Source organism: Nicotiana tomentosiformis, chromosome 3 (genome assembly GCF_000390325.3).
Source record: "Nicotiana tomentosiformis chromosome 3, ASM39032v3, whole genome shotgun sequence".
In the NCBI taxonomy this organism is placed as follows: Eukaryota; Viridiplantae; Streptophyta; class Magnoliopsida; order Solanales; family Solanaceae; genus Nicotiana; species Nicotiana tomentosiformis.
The window spans coordinates 99,545,506-99,564,039 of record NC_090814.1 but is presented as its reverse complement, the minus strand read 5'-3'; the positions used below and the strand labels follow the sequence as shown (position 1 = coordinate 99,564,039).

General features: G+C 40.2%; 1 protein-coding gene across 1 annotated transcript; it reads left to right on the top strand.

Annotated features, from left to right (window-relative positions):
- Window positions 1-13,008: 13,008 nt before the first annotated feature.
- Window positions 13,009-14,669, top strand: LOC138908239 (uncharacterized). The gene is made up of 3 exons (XM_070198891.1): window positions 13,009-13,163; window positions 14,252-14,289; window positions 14,344-14,669. Exons 1-3 carry the CDS (start codon window positions 13,009-13,011, stop codon window positions 14,667-14,669), a joined length of 519 nt encoding a protein of 172 aa, XP_070054992.1.
- Window positions 14,670-18,534: the final 3,865 nt, after the last annotated feature.

Genomic DNA, 18,534 nt, shown 5'->3' with positions numbered 1-18,534 from the left:
TATTCTAGTGGATATTCTCTCCACTTGTACTATTAAGGTTTATTAGGAAATGAGATAACCTTGCTAGGAACATAATCTAAAGCACCCCTCTACTCTATCCGTGGAAAACCTGGCATAACCAGCATCACAGTCTTGGCGTGACAGTCAAGAATAACATGATAGGGCAACAACCAGTCCATGCCCAAAATAACTTCAAAATCTACCATACTGAGCAACAATAGATCGACTCTATTCTCAAAACTACTAAGAACAACTAAACACGATTGATACACACGGTCAACAACAAGGGAATCCCCCACAGGTGTGGACACATAGACAAGAGAAATCAAGGAATCATGGGATACACCCAAATATGGAGCAAAGTAAGATGACATATAGGAATAAGTGGAGCCTGGATCAAATAAGACCGATGCTTCTCTATGGCAAACATAAACAATACCCGTGATAACTGAGTAGGATGCAACTGCCTCCCTCCTAGCAGAAAGAACATAATATCTGGCCTGGCCTACCTCTCTAGGGCAACCTCTACATGCCCAACCTCCACATCTAGCTGGATGTGCAGGTAAAGTGGAAACTAGTGCGGTAACCATGGCATGAGGACCCGGTGGAATACACGGAGCTTGAGTAGTTTGTGGAGGTGCACCCCTCCAGAGTTTGGGGCAATCCCTCACTATATGATGAGTGTCACCACACTCAAAACATGCTCATGAAGGACGTGGCTGCTGTGATTGGTTCAGGCCTGATCAGCTGGACTGGCCGTTGAAAGCACCCCATGAAGGAGGTGCACTAGACAATGTCAGTGCAAAATGGGGAACCTGGGCCTAGGAGTGGCCGGAATATCGCTGGAACATGGAAGTGCTGAATGAACAGGGTGGCTCACATAGCCCCTACCATGACAGGCTGCAACTAGGGCACGAGCACCACTGTATGTGCTAGAATCTCAAGGCCTCTTGGCCCCCCTCTCCTTTCTCTCCTGGCCCCACATACCATTCAATCTATAGCGATCTCTACTACCTGGTGGTATGCGATGTCCATCTCCATGTCTCGAGTCATGCTGAATCTGATACCAAAGTTGAGCCTCGATAAATCGATGAACTCGCTTTCTAACAGTAGCAACCAAGGCTGGTGCATACTTGAACAAATCACTGAACCGGACTGCATGCTCTGATACAGTCATAGAACCCTGGCGAAACTGCTCAAAATCTGTTCGCCATTCATCCTTGAGACTCTAGGGAACAGACTCCCTCAAGAACATATCTGAGAACTGATCCCAAGTGAGTGCAGCGGCCTCGGCCGGACTACCTAACTCATACGCTCGCCACCATTGATAAACCGCTCCCTTAAGCTGGAACGTAGTTAAAGCAATCCCACTAGACTCCATAATACCCATAGTACGAAGGATACAGTGGCACTCCTATGATGCCAAACCACTGAAAGTAAGAGGGTGGTACTTCTTGTACCTCTCGAGCCTGAGCTGCTACCCCTCAGAAGCTGCTGCCCTAACCCCGAGCTGAACTGGGGTGACAGGTTGCATTGGTATTACCTCTGGGACCTGGTCAACCTGGACCCGCTGCTATGGGGTACGTGTGGAGGGATTCTGTTCTCCTTCCATAGCCTTAGATGTGGTAGGAGCAAGTGAGATCAACCATGCCTGAGCCAGAGTGCCAAACATGCTCAGAAACTGAGCGAGGTTCTCCTGAAGTGCTGGAGCAATAACAAGCGTCTCAGGTGCCTGCCCTCCAACTAGAGCTACTGGTGGATCCTCTGTAGCAACTCATGCAGGTGCTCTGGCTGCACCATGTGGACGTCCTCAGCCTGTACCCCGGCCCCGGCCTCTCGCGGCTGCAGCAAGGGGCGCGGGTGTCTGGTCATCTGATCGAGCTGTATATCGTGAGACTTTACTAAACTTTCATGTGACTCGTAACACCTATGAACCGAACTCTGATACCAACATGTCACGACCCCAATTTCCCTCTATAGGGTGTAGTGATGGTACCTAGTCTCTAAGACTAGGTAAGCCTAACAAACATGCAAAAGTGAATGAAACAATAATTGGAAATCTCCAAACTCAACAACATATATATATATATATATATATATATATAAAGGTAATATCTACAGCTCGATGTGTATACAATAGCCCAAAACTCGGCATAATACAAGTCACAAGCTCTATAACAATACCAAAATCATTCCTATACAACTGTGTCTAGTAAAAAAGGAAAAATATAAAAGGGATAGAAGGGGACTCCGAGGCCTGCGACGTGCGCATGTGTACCTTGAAGTCTCCAAATGCAAACTCAACTCACTAGTGCCAGGACTGATAGAGAGTACCTGGATCTGCACAAAAGATGTGTAGAAGCATAACATGAGTACACCACAATGGTACCCAGTAAGTGCCAAGCCCAACCTCGGCAGAATAGTGATGAAGTTACGTCAAGGCCCTAGTGGAAATAATAAGAAACGGGACGATAGATATAATAATACAATGGTAATGATAATGGAAACGAAACAAATAAGGAATTTACAAAAAGTTAACTTCACAGAATCAAGACAGATAATACAACACTGAAGGAAATAAGGATTGACATATTAAGGAAACAAACAACCAAGACCATACAACAAATAGGGAAATATCAACAAGGGCCACTTCCGAGGTACCACCTCGTAGTCTCAAATCATAAAAATAACTCATAGTCTTTCCTCACATCACCGCAGGAGCCTTTACATTTAGTTTTGAAAATTAATTTTCCCGAAATAACATCCCAGCTTTTAGCCCACCTTATTACACCGCAAGGCTTCTAGTAGTTCCCCTACTAGCCACGCGTATCAAGCCCACCTTATTTCACCGTATGCATTTCAACCCTCAGACCTTATACCACCGCATGTGTAATAAAATTACATTGTATCACAAATCGCACCTCAAGTACCAAATATCCACGTCTCAACCACAATGTACACAAAGTCTTAACAATAACAACCAGAAGAATAACTCGATAGAATGTTATTTCATCACTTAACACTTTGCCTCAATAGGAATCACTGCCTTTGCAACTCAATACCAATTTTAACAATAAGATGTTCCAAGAATAGCAATTTCAAGTAAAGAATTCAACAGTTAAATAATGAATACGGGATAGAGGAAACAAGAACTTCAATTAGACATGTAGAGCAATTGGCAAGTAAGAGATAAGACAAGTAAACATGTGAATTTAGACAAAAAAAGGGATGGATATAATATATTAAGGCAGCTCAACTAAGGCATGGAAGAGATCTACATAGCTACAACCGGAATTTCCACATTTAGCATGTGTACACACTCATCACCTTGCGTACACGACCTTCACATATCACAATTTTCACAAACAACACAAATCCTAAGGGGTAATTCGCCCCCCCTCCCCCCACAAGGTTAGATAAGTCACTTACCTCAAACCACGCTAAATCAATCAACTAGAAGGACTTTCCCTCGATTATCAAACTCCGAACGGCTCGAATCTAGCCAAAAAAATTTCATACTATAAATATAACTATAGGAAACTAATCCAAACAATGAAATTACGATTTTTGCAAAAAATTAGAAAGCCAACCCAAAAGGTCAACCCGAGACCGTATCTCGGAACCCGACCAAAATTATATAATCTAAATACTTATACGATATCGAGTCCAACCAAACAAGAATTACTCAAATCCGACCTCAATTCGCCTTTCAAAACTCAAAAACTTAGTCGAAGAAGTTTCTACCATTTCCTCCCAATTTCTAACTCCAAAACACTAATTAAATGAAGAAATTATAAATAGATTCATCTAAATTAACCAAAATCAAGTTATGATTCCTTACCCCAATGACCTCTCCGAAAACCCTCGAAAAATCGCCTCCCACAGAGCTCCCTAAGTCCAAAAGTGAATTATGAATCAAACCCTCGGAATTTTTATTTTTCTGCCCTGGTAAATCACACAGGTGACCCAACTGTCGCATTTGCTGCTCTGCACCTGTGGAATTCCCATCGCAGGTGCGGCCATGACATAGCTCAGCACCCTCCGCTTCTGCGAGAATAAGGCCGCATCTATGCATGCGCGCCTGTGGTGAATACGTCGCACCTGCTAACCAGCCCACAACTACGCTTCCTTCCATCGCAGAAGCGACCTCGCTTCTGCGGAGACCATCCCGCTTCTACGACCCCAGCTGGGCATGGCCAGCTCCGCTTCTGCGATCCATAACTCACTCTTGGGAGTCCGCACATGCGACCATCCCCTCCGCAGGTGCGATGACACTAGAAGCTGGAAATCTTCAGCAATCCAACAAGTCCAATTTTGTTCTGGATTCGATTCAAATCAACACCCAGCCCCCCGGGACCCCGTCCGAATATGCCAGCTAGTTTCAAATCACATAACAGGCCTACATGAGGCCACAAATCACATCAAACAACATAAATTCTATGAATCACAACCTAAATTCAAGCCTATGAACTATAAACTTCCAAATTCCGAAACCGATGTCGATTCATACCAAACCAACTCTGATTGATTTCAAATTTAGCACACAAGTCATAATTGACATTATGGACCTATTCCAACTTTCAAAATCGGTATCCGACCCCGCTATCAATTGTGAGCACCTAATTTTTGACTATATTTGAATTTTTATCACATTCTACTATGTAAATATTTTCAGAAATTTAATATATATATATTTTTTTAGCTTTGTTACATTTTTTTATTTAGGGTAAAAATTAATAATAATTTAAAAGGTCAATTATTACTATTAGTATTATTTTTATTTTTATCTTTATCTTTATTTTTAAATAAAATGAATTAAAAAACCAAAAAAATAAAAATTAATTAATTTGTTTTTAAAATTTTGGATGGGAATTAAAAAATAGGAAAAGTATAAATATAAAATTTAAAAGTAAAAGTAAAAGTAGGTGGAAATTATTTAATAAAAAAAGTAAAAGAAAGTGTAAAATTAAAAAAATAAAAGTAAAAGAATGTGGTAATTTAAAAAATAAAAAGTAAAAAGAAGTTGAAATTAAAAAAATAAAAGTAAATGTAGCTGAAATTAAAAAAAAGGAAGTAAAAAGTGGAAATTAAAAAAAAAAAAGTATAATAAGTGGGAAATAAACAAAGAAAGGTAAAACAAGTGGGAATTTAAATATAATAAAAGTAAAAAAGGTGAGAAATTAAAAAATAAAAGTAAAGGAATGTGGAGAATTATTGTTTTTTAAAAATAAGAAAAATAGAAAGTGGGATTTGTTTTTTATTAAAAAGTTTTTCAAAAACAATATAATTAAAAATTTGAAAAATTTCGAAAATATTTTTCTATAAATAGAAGAGAAATGCGAGGAGAGAAAGTGAGAGGAGAGAAAAAAAAAAGAGGGAGGAAGGAATTGAGAGAATTTTTTCTTCTTCTTCTAGGATAAGGAAATTTCTACTCGTGTCATTCTTTCTTCGTCTTTCTTTCGAAAAATTCAGCAAAATCACTCCCCAAAAAAATAGCTTTAAACCCAGCAAAAACAAGCCACTAAATCACCGGTTTTGCAAGGTCGGTCAGGGTTGCAAGTCGCGATTTTTTGTTCGAGGTTGCAAGTTGAGATTTTTCGCTCGAGTTTTTCGCTATCCGAAGGGTCCAGTTGAGAGCTATCCGATCATTGAGTGGTTGTAATTTAAATTCACAATCATCAATACAAATGTTCACTTCTCTTTCTATTTTGTTTTCTCATTAATGTTCTGGGTCACTCTGTTTTAATTTAACTTTGAGTATGTTATGGCCGGGTTTGCATCTGAGTGTGCTAAGATTAATTTGTTCTCATGTTGAATATTTGTTAAGATTAATTTATTGTCCTTTTTGGTAGATCATATGGTTAATCTTATTGATAAATATGTATTAGTTTGTTACTTTTCTTTTTTATTTAATGAAGTAATGGCTTTCCATTTTAGCATGCTTTAGTTTCATTTTAATCTCCTATATCTTAGTGATTAAATTGGTTCTATCCGTATCTACCTATTCCTACCATAAATTTAGTCTAGTTTCAAATATTGGTTAGCAGTAAAATTATAAGAGATTAGGTTGGGCCATAATTGGTGTAAGACTTTAATTGGACTTCCCCGACGTATTTATGGGCTAATTGTTGCCCAGGACAAAAAATAAATAAACATTCACAAGCTAGCCAACTTTTTCATAATTAATTTACTTCATTTCCTCCACAACAATATACATACCTCATGGTTTTACAATAATTTCAAAACTAGTAATTGAATAAGACTCGAACATCGTAGCTTGCTTTAGGCGCAATTAATAATAAATCATCGTGACTATGGGTACGCTTCCCGTGGCATAGTCATGATACGTAAACCCCAATTCAAGTGTGCGTTTCACGCGACTTGACCATAACTTCAAATAATAATAAAAATAAACATGTTGTAAATCGAGGGTGCGTTTCACGTGGCGCGATTTGCGATGTGTACCAAAACGATAAGTGTACTACATCGTAGCTTGTTCAAATAAATTCCATAAATACTAAAAGCGGTTAAGCAAATAATTAAAAGTGGCCAAAAGGTAAAATGCACAATAGGTATAAAACATGTAATAAGTCAGATAATTAGGCCAAGTATTAATTGTTTAGCGACCATGCTAAAACCACGGAACTCGGGAGTGCCTCACACCTTCTCCCTGGTTAACAGAATTCCTTACTCGGTCTTCTGTGTTCGCGGATCATAAATAGAGTCAATCTCCTCGATTTGGGATTTTAAAATAAACTGGTGAATTGGGACACCATAATAATTATCCCAAGTGGCGACTCTGATTAAATAAATAATCTCATTTCGAATAATGTCATTTTAATTGGAAAAACTCCCCTATCCCCTATCCCTTCGGGAAAAAGGAGGCGAGACAGCTCTGGCGACTCTGCTGGGGAACGAACCCAGAATCTTTGGTTCAGGGTTCAGAATTCGAGATTAGATGACTTTTATACTTGGATTGTTGTTGATTGTCTGATATTACATGTTTGGGCCTAATGTGCTAATTGCCGCTTTTTACCACTTTGATATTGCCGTGAACTGTATATAAAACTGTTACGACACCCTTCTTCTCTCTGAGTCTTCTAAATCTTCTGGGAAGCATGCGCTTCGTGTGGCTTCTTTTCTGTTAGAATCATACACCTAATTTTAGAACGAGGATCGGACAAGTTGCAAAGCCGGTGAAGCTTCTGTATTCTCGGTACGCTGCCCCTCTCAACTCGAGTTATCCGCTCGGGTAAGCCATGTCTAGAATAATACACCCAGGATTCAAACTTAGAATGACATAGCCTCATGCCGGATCCCTAGTAGGTACGTTGTTTGCATCACGTGCATTTGAATTTGGGGACTCAACACACGGGTTGGGTCCGTCTAGGACAGGTGTACCCAAAAATCAAAAGACCATCCTGATGCATTTTACGTGCTACTTGTGCATTTATTTTCTTCGTCTTGTATGTTGTCCGGCTTCTAGAAAAGGAAAAGAAAATCAAGAAAAACCAATAGTGAGGTAGGATAGAAAAATACCCGGTTCTGAAAATTCCGGTATTCAAAAAACAAAATCCTCAAACTCTACCGAAAGTTTGAAAAAAGGTCATTTCAAAATAAGTCATATTTTCCTATTGCATAAAAAATGACCGAACTACGCGGCTCTGATTCTCACCGGATGTGATATACGTAGGCAACCCCTATCAGGTCCGGCCTCATTTTTTCAAAACTCACCAAAATAAGAACCTTTTGAAACATGATCATCACCCGGGGCCGTTCTTGTCAAAATAGCCTTAAAACATTCTCCTGGAGCGCCGAAAGGTTGTTTTCACAAGAATAGCCACAATGTAAACCCAAGTCAGTCTTTTCTCCTTTAACCAACCTTAGTTGGAAGAAACAACCCTAAAAACTTTCCTCAAGTGCTGAAGGGCCATATTTGCAAAAACAAAAAAACTTTTTGTTACGAAATTTACTGATTTGGATTTTTAAAATTAATCACTTTGTGTTTTTGGAAAATGTGTCGGTTTTGATCTTTGTCCTCAATTTGTGTGCAAAATGAGCATCGTTGAGAATGTACCTTTTCGGGTCGTAGATGAGATTCCACTGGGACTCCATATGTGGTGGAATGAGTTGGGGGATGTGAGCAAGTGTTCTGTGACAAAGGCTTTAGGTGGGATCACTGGGCTTCTGAAAATTAAACCAAGGGTTGATATAATTGAAGCTTTGATACCGTTTTGGGACCCGACACACAATGTATTCCACTTCTCTGATTTTGAGTTGACCCCTACGCTAAAGGAGATGGCAGGTTATGCTGGTCTTGACGCGAATCTCAGGCACTGATATCCAGTAGCACCAAGACCTGTAACCCCTTATAAGTTTTTGGACCTTCTGAGCATTAGCCGGCAGGTTAAAGATGAAAATTTGGCCAAAAGATTCTGCAAATTCCACTTCTTATACAGCTGGCATAGGGACCCCCGGGGATTTGAGGCTCCAGACACTGGTCTGAGTCATTAGGGAAATAAACAAAATGGGAAGCACATAGAGGTTTAGCCTTCAAGTTGCATTTTTAGGCCCTCTGATATACCCAAGGAGTGACAGACATATAGAGCTGGGACTTGCATGAATGGCTGACTTTATGGTCAAAAAGGCCAACGACACTCTTATACCGATGATTCTCGCAGAAATCTATCGAGCTTAACCGCCTGTCGAGCTGGGACAAATTTCTTTGAGGGTTGAAACTTGCTTTTGCAAATGTGGCTGGTGGAACATCTTTGCCATCGCCCGAGGTACATAAACTACGGTCTGGCCAGACTCGATTGCATTGAAGCATACGGAAATCGGGTAAACGGTCATGAGTTACTGGAGGGTATTGAGGCTTGGTTTGCGTATTTGGGTTCTTTGATCGCAAACCGAATTGAGTGAACTTTCAGTTGGCTCTTGGTCAACGAGGTTATTTAAATGTCTGCCGGAGTGTGGTTCCTTTTATTGATGGGACTTCGGAGTATTCAGCCATATGCTCCGCATCGGGTCCTACGCCAATTGGGAAGATACCAAACGGTCCCTCATGATGAAGATTTAAGCCGACAGGTTATTGAACTATGCCCAAAAGCTGCATTCCCAGAAGAAAAGGTTTGCCAGATTTGGCACCAATGTAGGTTTCTGGAGCCACAGACTCAAGTACGGAATTTTTCCTCGGGTGAAGTAGAATCTAACTACACATCCTGGTATGGCAAGAGAGTTCGAGTCGATCAAGAGACAGAACAGCCCGCCAAAAGGCCCTATGTTAAACAATTCACCGATGGAGTGCGATAACAGTGGGTTTGGTTAGCTAAAGAGAAGGAATACCAGACCACTATAAGCAAGCTAGAGGATCAAATCAAAAACCTCAAATTTGACAGTAGTTTACAGGTTGCCGAGGATGAAGGAGAAAAGAAAAGGTTGGCCCAAGAAAATGAAGCCCTCCGAGCTCAGATTCAGAAAATGAAAATAGCCGTTGAAAACCCAATAAGAAGCGAAAAAGATGAAAGACTCATAAGCAATCTGAGGCGGAAAGTTCATGATTATGGGTTTGATCTGACAAAGGCCGATGATGAATTGGCAAAAGCTCGGGCAAAATTGGTGAATAATGCAGAAGAACGGGCAGGTGTGTTCAACAATTAAAGCAAAAGTATGATAGAAGAGTCGCGATCTTAAGGGAAAAGCTGACTAATCTGGAAAATAAAATGGTCCAACAGACAAAGGATTTCAAAGCTGAAAGAGAGCATTGCTATACATTGATTTCCTAATTGGAAGAAGACATACAACAATTTCAAGACCAAAACCATATGGCCACGCAGGTGTTGGAGGCCTGGTCTCAGCAAATTGGACGCCTGCTCCAAGAAAAGGGCGTCATTAGAATGAGGATTAAGGAAATAGTTGATTACGTCACAATGAAATGCAATGAATGCGAAGATATGACTAGGTCCATGTTCTTTGCTTCTGTGATGACTTTTGTCCGTCAGGTGATGGTTGATTTAGAGTACCTTCAAGAAGAGATTGCATGCAGGCCCGTGTCGAGATCGACTGATGTACTGCGGGCCCCCGGAGTAGTATTGGAGGCTCTTATGTATTCCTAATTTTTGTTTTTTTTTATTATTTTTGGCTTTGAGTCTGTATTTTACCTTTTCAAGTCTGTTTATCTTTTCCAAGTCTATTTGTTTTTTCTGTTTTGAGTCTGTATATTTAATCATCAGTATTTCCAAAGTCTTTGTAATAGAAAAACCCAAAAAGATTTTATTTAATGAAATATTGAAAAAAACCAAAATTTTCTTTTCTTTTATTCTGTATTTATTTTCTGAACTACGTAATGATCTGATTCATGCGGCGTCATGATATGTAGGCAATTCCTATCGGATTCGCTCATAGCTATAGACAATCTGAGTGAAAAATAAAGAAAAAGATAGAAAAATAAGGAAAATTGAGTGAACAAGAAAGAAAAAAGAGTCAAAAATAAAAGAGCGAAAACAACAAAAAGGGAAGGACAAAGAAATCTGGATTCGAAATTTGAGAAAAGAGATAGTAAAGTCGGGATGAAACATACAGTCGTTGCAAAGACATTTAGAAATATTTAACTGTTCAGGTGCATTGCATCCCCAATATGCGATTCCTTATCTGTTAAATATCTCAAACTAACTAGGTTGTTGTGTGTGCAAATATCAAAGGTCCTGTTTAGGTGGTTGGTTTTGTGGTAATCTGGCTTCCCATCCTTACTTCACGAGATCTAAAGGCAGTGTTCCTATGGCCTCCGAAAGTCATCTACCAATTATTGAGCCTGAGGATAGTCCGATATCGGCTATTCCACAGTCAGAGTCCGCAGCCGCTGAAGAAAATAGGAGGCTGAGCGTCCGCATATTAGAAATGTGGAACGCTTGTTATAATGGCAAAGAACCGCCCAGTACAATCCTCGGATTTCCTGAACTGCTTCCCAGGACGAGTGGAACCTCCAATGTCCCCATCCCCGTAACCAACCCATTCATCCCGTTTGGGTACCCCACTATATCAGCCAATTTTATCGGTATGCCTTCTAAGGTTCGCCCCCAGGCACCGTTTTCAAGGGTACCTTCTACATTATTCACCGCACCACCAGTCTCTACTACGGCACATCCAACAGTGCCCATGCCATGCTTAGAGCCTTCACCTTTCACTTTTCAAGTACCGCAATTTCAGCTAGACACCGCTCATGTTACCCCAAACTCTTACCCTCAGAACCCGTAGTTTGAGTCTCCCATGAAACAGGAAAGAGCCATGAGAAACCCCGAGCAAGAAGAGATGGCTCGGAAGATAAAAAGCCTCGAACAAAGTCTGAAGAACATGCAAGGCCAGAGTGACCAAAAGAGTGTCTCCTACTTCGATCTGTGCATGTTTCCTCATGTTCATTTGTCCGTTGGCTTTAAAATGCCAAAATTCGAACAGTACGACGGGCACGGAGACCCGATCACTCATTTGAAAAGATATTGCAATCAGCTGAGAGGGGCAAGTGGAAAAGAAGAGCTTTTGATGGCCTATTTCGGGGAGAGCTTGACGGGAATTGTGTCAAAATGGTACGTAGACCAGGACATCTCCCATTGGCATATATGGGACGACTTGGCCCGAGATTTCGTCAGGCAATTTCAATACAATGTTGATATAGCTCCAGATAGGAATTCTCTGACCAATTTCAAGAAGAAAACCGCGGAAAGCTTCTATGAATATGATATCAAGTGGTGTGAGCAAGCAGCCATAGTGAAACCACCTATGGATGAGACAGAAATGGTCAATCTTTTCTTGCAGGCCCAAAAGGCTGATTACTTTCAGAACATGATGTCTGCCATGGGCAAACCTTTTGCAGAGGCCATAAATATCGAAGAAATGGTAGAAAATGGCCTGAAAACTGGCCGAATCATAAGTCAATCTGCTTTGAGAGCCACCTCCCAAGACATCCAGAACGGCTCGGGAGCTTTAGCAAATCGAAAGAAGAGGGAAGAAGGAGCCATGATGGCTTCAGGTTTGAGAGGCCCCCATCGATCCAGCGATCATTCTTACCTGCCTTCTAGAACCCCACAACACTACTATCCCCATCAAGATGCAGCATATGCCACGGCACCACCTCCCTATGCGGTGATGAATGCCCAACCTTATACACGACCACAACAACACTACAACCAAAATCGAGCTCCATCTCCTAGAAATAACCATCCTTACCAAGCTCCATATAACCCCCGTCCCCCACAACACAATTACTAACATAATACACACCCCCGTGAGCCTTCTAACAGAAACGACTTCAACCCTATTGGTGAGTCCTACTCTAGCATGTTTCCAAAATTAGTCCAGATGGGTCTATTGCAACCTGTGCCTCCAAACCGGAAAAATCCGAAATCTCCATCATACCGGCCCGGTACCAGGTGTGCCTATCATTCGGGGGTAGAGGGTCATGATATGGAGGATTGTTGGACTCTCAAGAGGGCTGTTGAGAATTTGATAGAACAAAAACAAGTGGTGATGAGGGACGAGGAAGTCCCCAATGTGACTAACAATCCATTACCGGCTCATAATAATGGGCCGGTTATTGGAATGATTTGTGATGATAAAGAGTTTTATCCAGGTTTGAAAGCTATCATCGCCATTGCCGATTCAGAGGCAAGACCTAAAGCGGCAGCGAAACAAGCTAGAAATGAGAAGAAACTCACTCCAACTCCTCAAGTTGCAGAAAAAGCTGTGGAAACAAATACTGGGGCAGCACCTACTAAGGACACAATTCTCTATGTTCCCAGGGCCCCAAGGAAAGAACAACTCATGTTGAACACTCCCAAAAGATTTGAACAGAGGAAAGTCATGCTAAATGTGCCAAAGTTGTATGTGCCATAACAGACTTATGTGGCGCAAGGGCCGGTAATTTCACCAAGGCTGATTGATCTCGTGGTTGTCAGCCGCGCACCACAGAGCCCTATGAGAGACCCCATTGCAGTCCCCTGGAATTATAGCAAAATAATGGTTACTTACAAAGGGAAAGAGATTATGGGAGAGGTGAACGAAATGAACCAACCTGGGAAGTACCACAACCCAGAAGATCAAAAGAAGTTAAAACTGAGCAAGGATAAACGGCTTCCACCCAAGAAGCCTGTGAGCGCTGAGGAAGCAGAAGAGTTTTTCGAAAAATGAAAACTTCAAAATATGCAATAATTGACCAGCTCAGGAAGAATCCTTCCCAGGTTTCACTTTTATCTCTTTTTTTGAGCTCTAATGAACATCAGAAGGTACTCCTGAAAACATTGAACGAGGCATCTGTCCCGGTTGAAACTTCAGTTGAAAACTGGGGAGAATGGCTGAATGATTCTTCGAAGTTAATAGGATTTCCTTCAGTCGTGATGATTTTCCCCAAGAGGGAGCCGCCCATAACAAAGCCCTTCACTTGATTTACAAATGCGAAGGTTATTATATGAAGAGAGTCATGCTAGATGGCGGGTCTGGGGTCGACATTTTCCCTCTCTCAACGCTCCAGGGGATGGAAATTGGAATCAGAAAGAATTCGACCAAACAATGTCTGTGTGCGCGCTTTTGATGGTGTCAAGCGAGACACAATAGGGGAAATTAATTTTATTTTGACCATTGGCCCTGTGGATTTTGAAGTAACTTTCCAGGTTCTGGACATGGATACTTCATATAATTTTCTCCTAGGAAGTACACGCTGCAGGAGTTGTGCCCTCCACTCTTCATCAAATGGTCAAATTTGAACATAAAACCAAGAAATTGTTGTCCACGGGGAGGATGAAAATTCCATTTACAAGGACCCTTCAGTCCCATGTCTCGAAGCTAGAGAAAGAAGTGAGCACATTGTCTACCAAGCCTTCGAAATTGTGGTTGCCGACCAATGCGAAGAAGGGCCCCCGTTCCCTCAACCTATGTTATCTGATGTCTTGGTCATGGTCGCCACTGAAATGATTAAACATGGGTATAAGCTCAGAAAAAGGGGCTCGGGGTATCTCTACAAGGCATCATATAGCCCGTTACTTCAACCGCTAATGAGAAGTTCTTTGGCGTAGGTTTCCGAGCTACAGAGGCCGACAAAAAATGGGCTGATGAGCGCAAGAAAAATGGGTGGGTCCTGCCATTGATTATTTCACAAAGCGGGTTGAAGCAGTCACTTTCAAAGTCGTCACCAAGAAAGCGGTGGTGGACTTCGTGCATTCCAACATTATTTGTCGTTTTGGTATTTCTAAAACTATCATTACAGACAATGTTGCAAATCTGAACAGCCACTTGATGAGGGAGGTATGCGAACAATTTAAGATTAGTATCGTAATTCTACCCCTTATCGGTCCAAAGCTAATGGCGCTGTTGAAGCTGCAAATAAGAATATCAAGAAGAGCCTCAGGAAAATGATTCAAAGTTCTAGACAATGGCATGAAAAGCCACCTTTCGCATTATTGGGATATCGTAAAACCGTCCGCACATCAGTTGAGGCTACGCCTTACTTATTGGTTTATGGCACTGAAGCCGTAATACCTGCAGAAGTTGAAATTCCCTCTCTTCGAATCATTGTTGAAGCTGAGATCGAGGATGATGAATGGGTCAAGGCCCGGTTGGAAAAATTAACTATGATTGATGAAAAGCAAATGGTCGCAGTTTGCCACGGGCAGTTGTACCAATAAAGAATGGCCCGTGCCTACAACAAGAAAGTGCGGCCCAGAAAATTCGAAGTGAGGCAACTCGTTCTGAGACGTATTCTCCCGCATCATGAGAAAGCAAAAGGAAAATTTGCTCCAAATTGGAAAGGTCCGTACTGTTGATACCCAATATTTCCATCATATATATATATATATACACTTTTAAAAATAGTGCATAGGAATCATCATTTGATTTATAAGCATACACAAGTATTTTTTATAATTTTCCATGATTTTTAAAGGCTTTAAATCAATTTATTTCTTTATTTTATTATATAAATATCTAATAATTACCCTCCAAATTATTTTTATGAGGATCTAATCATTTAAACTTATCATTTATACCAATATGAGATTTTAAATATTTTTAGGGCATTTCTTATAATTACATTTGCATTTTTCACGGCTAAATTGCACATTTTGCAATAATAGCCCGTATGCATATATAATTACATTATTTATGCAGAAAATCAAACCCTAACCGTCATTCCCCCAATCTTCTCTCCTAATCTCACCGGACATGGGATTACATAGCTGTTTCTTGCCATATTCTACTTCCCCCTGGTACTGGAACCTTCTATATACCGCTTGCCTAAACATGGCAAGCATATCTCATCAATTTCGAACCAAAGCTGGTTCAGTTCCTTGACCTTTTCCGTCTATGTTCATTTTTGGTATGAATCTCTGTGTATTTCTATGATTCCTACTCACCCTAAAATTAGGGTTTCAGATTCTTTTAAATCGAACCAAATCTGGTCCAATTCTTTGATTTTAAAAGGTATTTCTGTCTATGTTCATCTTATTCTATGCAGCATATGGTTTTTACCTTTTATTTATTTTAGATTTTCTGCCGATTTTACACTTTCCCTAAAATTAGGATTTGAGATTTTTTCTCTTTCCTTTCTCGTGCTTGATTGATGATTTTCCTTGTTTGGATGTTAATTTCTACTACTATATAAACCCCTCCCCATTCCCCTTTGAGACAGACTTGAATCATGAAGGTTTACAAAAAATTAAAGTTATCGCTCTTTGTTCTCTAAATACTCGTGTTCTATATTCTGGTTCCTGGCCGGCTGAAAGCCAAGGCCAGAAATTCTGGGTTCTTGCTACTGTGGACTTTGTTCTTTCTTGTTTTCGCTTAACTGGTGAGTTACCAAACCTTTGTCATTTCATTATGATTTACCTGTCATTAGCATGTGTTTTCACTTCTGAAGATTGTTGTTCAATATGTTTCTAGGCAATTCTCGTATGCAATTCTGACTATCTTACTTCAATTCTAGGCCTTTCTAATCTAAAATGACATTACACTTGTAGTTTAAGACATGTTTAGACCTAGCCTATAAGTTACTGATAGCCATCTCTGTACTGTTTAAATTTGTTATTTGAACGTGCTATTATATCCCCTTTCCAAGGATTAGTTGACTAAGTATGAGTGTATTCATTAAGTAAATAACAAGTTCGTTTCTGAATTGCTGCAATGTGGCATGTCTTGATCCTGTTTTCATCATGTCTTGACTTCTCTAGTAATTGCCTTGATTAGTTCTTAGCATGTTAGATTCTATTGCCAATTGATATGATTCCTTCTTGTGACACTAGCCTTCTGCACTTAGCATAATCTGAAATCTCTTTTTCTTCTTACTATAAGTCTGTCTGGCAACTTGTCTTGTTAATATGTGCATTATGTGATTGAACTCGTTTTCTGGAACTTGGTTAAGTCTTTCTTAAATCTAAGCATTTTCTGTTACCTATGTCTTTTACATGCTCAATTTGATTCTGTCCTTTAGTGTTGTCCCTTAACCTCATTCTCTTCCTTTACTAATTGGTCTCTTTGAGTTCTTATTCTTAGCCGGCTGAAAGCCAAGACTACTTAGGTTCTGTCCTTTGACCTCCCTAGTGTGAGCACTGCTCATGGTCCAATTGAGACCCTTGTGAACTCTGACACATTAGAATTTGGTCCACCCTAGTGTGAGCACTGCCCTGGGTTCTTGAAGCCCTTGGGAACTCTAACACACTAGGACCTTGGTTCTATATGCTTAACTCTGTTTTGTGCCCACTGGATGTATTACTCAATTCCAAGCTGCCTTATGTACATGAAGATGTAATTTTGGGTTGTTATGAACTATGAGAATGAAGGCCTGACCTGGCCAGGTGTATCTTTGGGCCTGTTGTAGGCTCCCTATAGCTATTCTACTTTATAATTTATTCTATTCATTTGGGCCTATAATAATACATTGTGTTAGTGAAAAGGGAATGGGTAGAATTCTATATCTACATGCCATGGGTTGATAACATGCCTATAGGACTTGACAATGTGTTTGCTACATGTGTTGTTCGAATACATGAGCCCTATAGAAATTATGATATTAGGAGAAGCACACACACACCCTACTTGTTTACTATTCAGACGCTATGTCTACTGTTGCATGGTTATAGACAGCATATCCATATGAAGTGAGCACTTTGCATGACTACTCATTTATTCATTAGAAAGCATGCCTATAGGATGTATAATATCTACTTTGTTGACTTAGAAACCATGCTTATAGGAAATCACACACTTCACTTAACTTGCCTAATAACTGCCCATTATCCAAAGCATGATCGATTGACTAAATATTTTACCTACTCTTAAGTCTGTTTATGTCCGATTATTAGATATCATGCCTATAGGGAATGAATGCTAATAACAGCCCTTTCAATCTGCACCACGCTCAATAGATATCATGCTTGTAGGATTTTAATTACTTAAATTCGCTATTGCATCATACTGTCCATCTAGAAAGCATGTCTATAGGAGCTAAATATGTATAAAATCAGCTCAAACTGTCAACCTTTAGAAAGTATGCCTATAGGAGCTAAATATATGAGAATCAGTCCTAATTGCCAGTCTCTAGAAATCATGCCTATAGGACATCACTACTCGCTCTTCAAACACTGTTATCCACGCGATTATTATGAAGCATAAGTAATTTTGAGCATTTCCAATAAGTTTTATTGTCCCTGCCGCGTAAACCATCTAGATATCATGCCTATAGGTTTAATAACTTATAACCTGCAGTCTCAATAATCAGTGTGTAGTACCAAATACTCTTAAACTGTATAGTCGCTTAGAAATCATGTCTATAGGTTTCATAAACCCCTCCATAATCTGCAAATTGGTTAACTTGGGATAGTAACACCACATATACGATATTGAATTCAACATCACATAAAGATCCTACCTATAGGATTCTGCAAACTTATTAAAATTTGCAATCTGTCAATGTTAAGCAGTTTGGCGTGTATTTGTTGTCTAGATGTGGAGGCCAACTTGAGCTCTTATTTTCTTATATGTGGAAGTCCTAAATGTTTTGCCTGCTGCCTAGTATTTTTCCTTTTGAGCAACTTAAGTTAAAGTCTAGAACCACCCTGAAATAGAGGTCCAAATGCCTCCTGGACCATAGGCATGGGACGAGTAGTGCACGCATAGAGTACGACTTAGAATTGACTAGTGCGCTTTAGGTAAACAACTTAAAGATAGTAATCGGGTAGCAAGATATGATAGTCCGTGCCCGCTGAATAATATGAGTAACACCCCATCTTGAGGGAGTTACGATGTATTATTTATATTGCACGGGGTGATCCTTTAGGCTAAAAAACTTAGGACCCCCCCCACCTTTGTTTAAAGTCAAATTGCTTCCCTTCTCTTAGACTAATTCATATAATCCGAGTTCGGTCGGGACCCACCGTTGTGGACCTCAAGGAGTTCCTAACACCTTTTCCTCAAGGTAATTTGAGCCCTTACCTGATCTTTGGTGACGTAACCGGTTAATCCAGAGTTATTTGCAAAATAGGTTCCCTAACGCACCTT